This window comes from Gossypium arboreum, chromosome 3 (genome assembly GCF_025698485.1).
Source record: "Gossypium arboreum isolate Shixiya-1 chromosome 3, ASM2569848v2, whole genome shotgun sequence".
Taxonomy (NCBI): Eukaryota; Viridiplantae; Streptophyta; class Magnoliopsida; order Malvales; family Malvaceae; genus Gossypium; species Gossypium arboreum.
In genome coordinates, this window is record NC_069072.1 from 30,069,742 (window position 1) to 30,077,698 (window position 7,957).

The window sequence follows — 7,957 nt, forward strand, 5'->3', positions numbered from 1 at the left end:
AATCTTTTATCATCCCATAACTGGCAGCCAACAAGAAGCCCAACGTCTAACCAATCAACCCCAAGCCATTGCTGTAATATACTATTGATATGAAGGTGATGAATCGATGCATTCTGAGCAAAGAGTCCCACACATCTTTACAAATAATTCTATTTTTCTTTTTCTGTTGAATAGAAATAATGTTAAAAAATATTGTTTTTATAATTACAGACGCATTCATTTGTTTTAGGGCTTGAAGCCAATTTTGTTAAAACTTAGAGTAATATTCAAATAAAATCTTTCTAACATTTAAATTAAAAATATATATATTTCTATTTCTTCCAAAGAAGTTGTAATACTAAAATATATTAAAATAAAATATGTGAGTCTTCCCATTTGCGATCAACTAGCCATAACTTCATCTCCAAAGTGGAAAGCTTTTTTAATAAGGGATATGGGATTTCAAGTTCTCATTGAGCCAAATAGATTTCAATAGGATCCAATTTAGTAGGCTCGGCTTGGGCAGGTTGACAAAATAGTATTCCATTGTTAAACCATAGCTTCAGGAATGGAAATTTTACATTTTACAAATAGCAAAACAATTGAATTTGATGCAGTTTGTTTGCTCATTGTAACCATGATTTTAAATGGTCAGTCATTACATCTGGATTCAAATTCAATTATTAATTGGAATTAATCAAAACCATCTATTAAGTTTATGTTATTCTGCATTATAACATAGGAGTTGAATTACAGTTTGGTTTTCAAATTACGATAAAAAAAGAAAACTGATGATTCCCCGATGAGGTATACGAAAAGAGTTAAAAGTAGAGAGAATAAATATAGTTGAAGCCATACATATAGTTCAGAAATCAGGATCCAAACCCTTGCAGCCAGGGATATCAACCCACTCTATTTGGATTAAAACTTCCCCACTTTCAACATTCCTGAGTTTGAGACGCATATCTTGGGTGATCCTGCCATTTTCCCAAAGAATGCGGCTCTCATCAGCGAGGTCATTTGTCCCGCTTGGCTGTACTTTCTTGAGTGCACAGCCATTTGGGAGTTCTTGCAACTCTTTCCTCAACCTCGCCGCTTCTAGGTATGGTTTTAAGTCAATCTCTGCAGTTCCCATAGGATCATCCGCACCCAACGTGTCTTTGTCGTACACCGTCTGCAAAACACAAATGGAATTCCATGCAAGTAGTAGTGGTGAATAGTATTCACATTCATTCATGTATATACATGCATACAAATTGCAGAATCAGATATATTACTTACTAACTCGATTGAATCATTAAGATCTTTGATTGAAAGGCTCACTTCATCACACCACTCGGGATTGCAGTTTTTTTTCACCACGTTTGTTTTCACTTTCTGTACCAATTTATGCAACATTAATGTCAGAGAAATCAACGTATCAGCAATTGTTCAAACCTTCATTCTTTTTATGAAATCATTACAGTTGACACCAACCATCTCTGGATCTTATTTGTGAAAACATGCTATGGAGCATCCGTAAGGATCTTTATTTGTAAAGAGATTTTTTTTTTTAATATTCATGTTCATTTTATAATTTATGTTCAGGATTCGTGGTTATCCTTCTTAATAATTTTGTCTCCAAAGTTTGAACATGCATCTTCTATTAAAAGCGTATTGTAACTTACCACTGCACCCAATAATTATTGGTGTCCATTTACTTTTTGTTCTTGGCAATTATTTTATCTTTAGTTACAATTGCACGAGTAACGAATTGATAACCTCAACACTTTCAATTGGCATCAAATTCATACGCTAGATATATTTGGTGGAATCCTATTCTTTGTTGTAGAGGTATGCAAAAATCGGATAGAATGGACTAAATTGATTGAACTAATCAATTTCAATTTTTTAGTGTAAAATTTAATTAGTTCGATTTAATGTCAATTTGGGAAGTTGAACAATTTGATTAAATTGGTTTGGTTTTGATTTTTAAAAATTAAAATTAATTTAATTGACTTTAAATTATATATTAAATATATTTATAATTTTAAAATAAATAAATTCATTACATGAACATAAACTTAAACCCAATTCAATTATAAAAAAACGTTAAAACCAAATCAAATTTGTAGCTTGTGTTTTTTTGGGTAATGTAATTTGTGTTAAATAGTCTATTAGTGTTTTTTTTTAGTGAATTATAAGAGGAGGACAAAGTTCTAATAACAATGTGACTAGTGCGACTTAAATCTACGCCACACTTAGGGCAGTAACGCAACTAACGTGACTCGAATCTAGGTCACACCTAGGATGGTGAACGCCTTAACCATCACACAGGGTTCAATTAGTTTTTTTTTTAAGGAAAAGCAAAGTTGATTAAGGGTCTGTTCGTTACTGAAAATGGCTTCCAAAAAATGATTTTTAGAAAATAATTTACTTTCTTGGAAAAGTTAATATTTTATGGTGTTTAAATGAATCCGTGTAAAATATTTCTATTGTTTGATGATTTCTTAAAAATATTTCAACTGTTTTCAATGAAACAAATATACATTTGAGATTTTCTTATCTTTTTATTTTTAATTGAGTTTATTTTATTGTCTATAAATTTATATGTTACATTATTTTTGCATATATTAAAAGTTTTTGTTAAATTCATATTCATTACAATGTAATTTTTTAGTTACATGACTACTAAATGAGGTTTTTTATTTAAAATGTGATATCAACAACGTTGACAAAAATTTAACAATGTTAACAATTGGACTTGATTTTTAGAGGACTAAATTATTGAAAATAAAAGTACAAAGACTAAATTATAAATTTGTGAAGAATACATAGACTCATAATATATTTTAACATTTATACTACAAAATATTTATTATATTAGTATATTTATAATTGTAATAAATATTATTTAAAATTATTTTTTAAATTTTATTTTAAAATAAAATTTAAATATTAAATAATTTATTAAAATAATTTATTATATTAATAATTTATTATATGAATAAATATAAATAATTAAATATGTATGTTTAATAATATTGAAAATGTAATATTTTATATTATTATATTAATAATTTTAAATATTTTTAAAAATAAAAATAAAATTTATTATCAATATAATAATATTAACCTTGATTTAAGTTATTTTTATATAAAATAAAATTATCTATAGAGGAGATCTTTTCCAGAAAATGACTTATGCTTTTCAAAACAGTAAGTCATTTTACAAGAAAAATAGCTTATTTTATGTTGACATGTAAATTATTTTCTGTTGACGAGACTGTTTTCTGTGAAACAAATACAAGAAAATGCAGAAAATGATTTCCCTAAAACCTTTTACATGTAAACAAACGAATCCTAATTAAGTTTCCCAACTAAACTGGCCGAAAATATATCAATTGAAATTTCTCAATTTTTTCACTTGGTTTACTTTCAGCTTCCAAAAAATGAAAGTCCCTTTAAAGGAAGAAAGCTTAATGTCCAGCCCCTATGCTAGATGGATCCAATTATAAATATCACAAAACTTTTTACAATAGAGCATTCATTTAAGTAAGGCATAAAAAGCTTAGCTTATTAGGAGCCATCTATGACCACAAATAATGATTGTACTCGCACAATGAAGTCAGAGATAAACTAGCATGCTGAAGAGGATAAAGCTACTAGCTACACTTCCAAAGCCGTAAATGTTAGTTCTAATGAAGTTGACCTTCAAGAGTTTAGCTGCACCTTCAAATGCATCTTTATACGTGAAGCTTGGAAAATTCTCGAGACCACTTATAAGGAAACCACTGGAGAGAAGTAGTCAAAGTTGCAAATGCTAAAGAGGATGAAACTTTGACTGATTTTTATGCAAAATTGTGTGATATAACTGATCAAACATTTGCCCACGAAGAATACTCAAAAACAAAACTATTGACAAAGTTGATGCAATCTCTGTCGGAAAGATTATTAATCAAAGTCACAACCATTGAATAGGTCAAGGACATGAACACAATAAGAGTAGAATAATTGATATGGTCCCTTCAAACGTTTGAGATAAACCTGGAAGAGGCCAAAAGAGATTGAATCAAATTAGAGAACATTGCTCTAAATGTCGTAGCCTCAGTTGCAATTGATGCTGAATCAACTGCCTTGACGAAAGACTTACAATAGCAATTGGCCCTTCTTACAAAAAATATCAATAGGAAGGGTAATGAAAGAGGTCCAAATGCCAACAAGAATAGAGCTAAAACCATAGCTAATGAAGATGAGCTTAGAGAGAAGAAGAAAGACATTTGATATCATGAATGCGACGGGTTTAAACATATATAGGCTGAGTGTGCAACCATCCTAAAGAAAGAAGAAATCTTTTAATGTAACTTGGAGCGATAAAAACTCTAAAAGTGATAATAAAAATGATGAAGAACACGTAAGAAACTATGTTGTCTTCATTGCCAAAACCAATTAGGAGGTTGACTCAATCGAATCAAACACAAGTAATAACAATGATTGATGGTATAGAAGATAAGATGGAGGGAACATACAAGAAAATGTTGAAGGAAGAAAAAAATGTGATGGAATGGAACAAGAGAAGAAAAAAAACTCTTATAGAATTTGAAAGAAAAAAAAAGAAAAAAACCTATTGGAAAGAGATTGGGAACTTAAGCTAAGTATCGTTCAAAAAGAGTTTGATGTTACTTGAACAATTCTAAAGATGGAATCAGTAAGTTTTACGTTTGATTGTATATTGTGGTTGTAATAATTTTGGCCATCATATTTGTATAATGAGTTGGATTTCTTACATATTTTTTTTATAGATATTAATTAATAAATGAAGTCTTTGTTTTAAATAAATTTTTCTTAAATGTGATTTTTAATTCACAAATATGTTTCAAATCTTATCATCTTATAAACTTATATACTAAGTTGTTTTAAGTTTCATCTAGATAAGATGCTTTATTAGGCCTCTTACAAACTATTCAAAGATACTCTTATGCATGTCAACTAGATTGAAAAGAGCTTAAAACCAATGATACCTTAGTTGTGGTGCAATATTATGTCACTGAGATTTTCCCAAGTTCAAGTTCAACCATGTACAAATGTTATACGTCAATTCTTTCCTAGATTATTCTAAAGTTAAATATGGGTCCTATCCACATTTATTCCGACCTAAGTCTGGATATATTTCAGTTTTTAGCTCACTATTAATTATAATTCTAAAGCTAAAGTATTAAAAAAGCTCTTTTAAAATAATTTTTAAAAAAATCAATTGATTCATTTGTCAAAAAGTGCAATCAATTGAGTCCTTAATCAAAAGTTAGCAATCAATTAAGCCATTAGAATATGGTTTTCTATCAAGCCCCAAATGGACCATTGAGTGCTAATGTGGTAATTGATGTGTAAAAATAATGATGGTGGTGACTATCATGGCATTTGATGTGGAAAAATGGTAACATGGATGGCTTAATTGATCTTAATTATTTTTCTTGGGCTTAATTGAATTTTAATTATTTAAGTTTCAAAATTGTTAAATCTTATAATTTTTCTTGGAAAAATAAAATTATAGAAAAACTATAAATGTTATTAAATATTAAAAATTATAAAAATTATAAAATATTATTAATATGTTATGAAAAAGATATCAAACTATTATATAAATAATATAAAATTATAGAACTTATAAAATAAAATAAAACTATAAGAAATTATATAAATATATATAAATTTATTTTAGAAAGTTATAAAACTTATTAAAAGTATTAAAAGTTATAAAATTATAAAATGTAATAAAATTGTAGAAAATTTTTGTTATTTGGAGTGCTTGGATTTGGTTTTAATGGTGAACTTGAAGTGTGATGGTGATAGACTTGTATAGGGTGCTGAGTAGGAGGTCCAAGAGGCAATGAGTTTAGTGTTTGGTGATTGAAGATGAGTGGTGAGTAATTATTTTAGTTGAGAAGGCGCGACGAGAGGGAAGTTAATAAGAATAGATTTAGGTATGATGTAGGACTGTGTGTGAAACAAAACAAAAAAGAGTAATATTTTAAAAAAAAAGTTTTAAAAAATATTAGAAATTATAAAATATAAAAATTTATGAAAACAATAGGCTTAAGTTGAGATATGAGTGCTCATTTGTGAAATAACAATAGGCAATTGTCAACTTGTTCTAGGAAAAAAAAAAAAGAAGCGCTCTGGATAATACAATAGCAACCGATTTTAACATGAATACTCATTTGGGAACGAGTACTTGATTGTAAATTTTGAGAATTTTTTCGAACATAACTTTTCAGACCTTTTGAAGCATTGAGCAGAAGTATAGTTAAAAGTAGAAAGTAACACAATCAAATTTCTCCTAAGTTGAGAGGGGATGAAGGAAACACAACAAACCTGTTGAGTGGTGGTGATGACAACATAAGGATCACTGCTAGACGCTATCTTATCACGAACAATAAGATTGTAGCCTCTTCGGACCCTAATTCTAAGAAGTCCCAACGTATCCATTGCAACAAACACGTTGTTGTTTTTTTTTTTCTAGATATTACAATCCAAACAAAACAATAATCTGAAACAACTTTCTTTTACTTCCTTTTTCTTGGAAGAATACCAATGTATTGGAATAAAAATAATAAACTTGACAAATGAGAAACAAATCGTTTGGAATTGGAAGGAATCTTTAATTTCCACTGTCTATAGACTCGACCTTCTTTCTAGCGTCTTGTGGTTCATTCATTTTCAAAAAATATAACAGAAAATGTCAAAATCCATAATCAATGAACATCTAAAGTTTAGAAAGATGAGTGGTTCACCGCTTTCTTGCCTATTTATGTCATCATCTTGATCACAACAAGTTTACAATAAATATTAACCATTGGTGTTGTTTTAAACTTTTAGTTAATTAAATTAGAATATAGAAATTAAATGACTACTTCCAAAATTTATATGTTTGTATATAATATATATAGGCATATGATATAATTGATGTGAAATTATACAATTTATAAAATTTTTTATTGAAATGTGTCACCTGACTATTTGTAAAATTTAACTTATATGTTTCAATATAATATATGTAAGGCCCAATTTTGGCCCGGGCCTTTATAAACACAAAACAAAAAAGGGAGAGAATAAATTATAATAAAAGTATTATAAAGTCTAATTTTAAATAGTCCAGGGCCCAAAATTAAAACCTAAATTACAAATGGTCCATAGCCCAAACCCAATACAAGCCCAAATAAACGTAGACCCAAAATTACATTGGCCCAAACGGCCCAAAATACTTTAGAAACATAAACCCTAGGGTTTCTACCTCTTGCGCCTCAGCCAGGCCCCAACCGCCAGTGCCGTACGGCCTCCTGGCACCACAGCCACCCCCACGCCTCCATACGCCAGCGCACAGCCCCCGTACACGCGCCACACACACCCCGTAGCTGCAAAAAGGGACAAAAACAACAGCAAAACAAAAAAAGAAGGGACAAAAAGATTGTATTTTTTTTAGTTTTCATCATTTGGCTATAAAGCCAAGAACTTTGTCATTGTAATTTTTTTTATGCACAATATACGCGCATTGAAATACAAAAAAGCAACCAAAAATCAAAACGTGATTTTCAGATTTGGTTCTTCTTTTCCGATTGTTTTCCTCTTCATTTTTTGTTTCTTTGGTTTCACATACTGTGTATTTTGAGTATAAAAATTGTAAAAGGAAGTAAAGAGGTTTACCTATACGAACGAACCAGTGGAGTCCTTATTTCCTTCGCTTTAATCGTAGTCGAGATGGGATTTTGGGTTTGAAATCGGTGGTCCTTAAGGCAAGGACCTAAGCAGGGTTAGCGAGCGAGCAGATCTCCCTCCGTTGATCACTATTCGGGGTGGTCAAATGGCGGCTTGGGTCTTTTGAGGCTCGTACAAAGGAGGAGGTTAGGGTTTGGATCAATGAGGGGATACGGTATAAAGGGGGTTTTATATGTGCGTGGGAACGGAGTCATTTAAGGATTGTTCCCATGGCCTCAAAAATGAC

The 7,957-nt window shown here is 30.0% G+C and overlaps 1 protein-coding gene across 1 annotated transcript; it reads right to left on the bottom strand.

The window, feature by feature from the left end:
• Positions 1-674: 674 nt before the first annotated feature.
• LOC108468260 (protein C2-DOMAIN ABA-RELATED 8-like) lies at positions 675-7,476 on the bottom strand. The gene is made up of 5 exons (XM_017769151.2): positions 7,469-7,476; positions 7,250-7,370; positions 6,331-6,474; positions 1,261-1,356; positions 675-1,153 (listed from the first exon to the last, which is right to left on the bottom strand). The coding sequence occupies exons 1-5, from the start codon at positions 7,474-7,476 to the stop codon at positions 845-847; spliced, it is 678 nt and encodes a 225-aa protein (XP_017624640.2). The 3' UTR covers positions 675-844.
• Positions 7,477-7,957: the final 481 nt, after the last annotated feature.

Bases quoted from the DNA above. Each gene is read 5' to 3' on its own strand.
- LOC108468260 (XM_017769151.2), bottom strand. The intron at 6,475-7,249 runs GTAGAAACCCTA...TGTAATATCTAG, and splicing joins GCCTGGCTGAGGCGCAAGAG to AAAAAAAAAAACAACAACGT. The intron at 1,357-6,330 runs GTTTGTTGTGTT...AAATTGGTACAG, and splicing joins TCATCACCACCACTCAACAG to AAAGTGAAAACAAACGTGGT.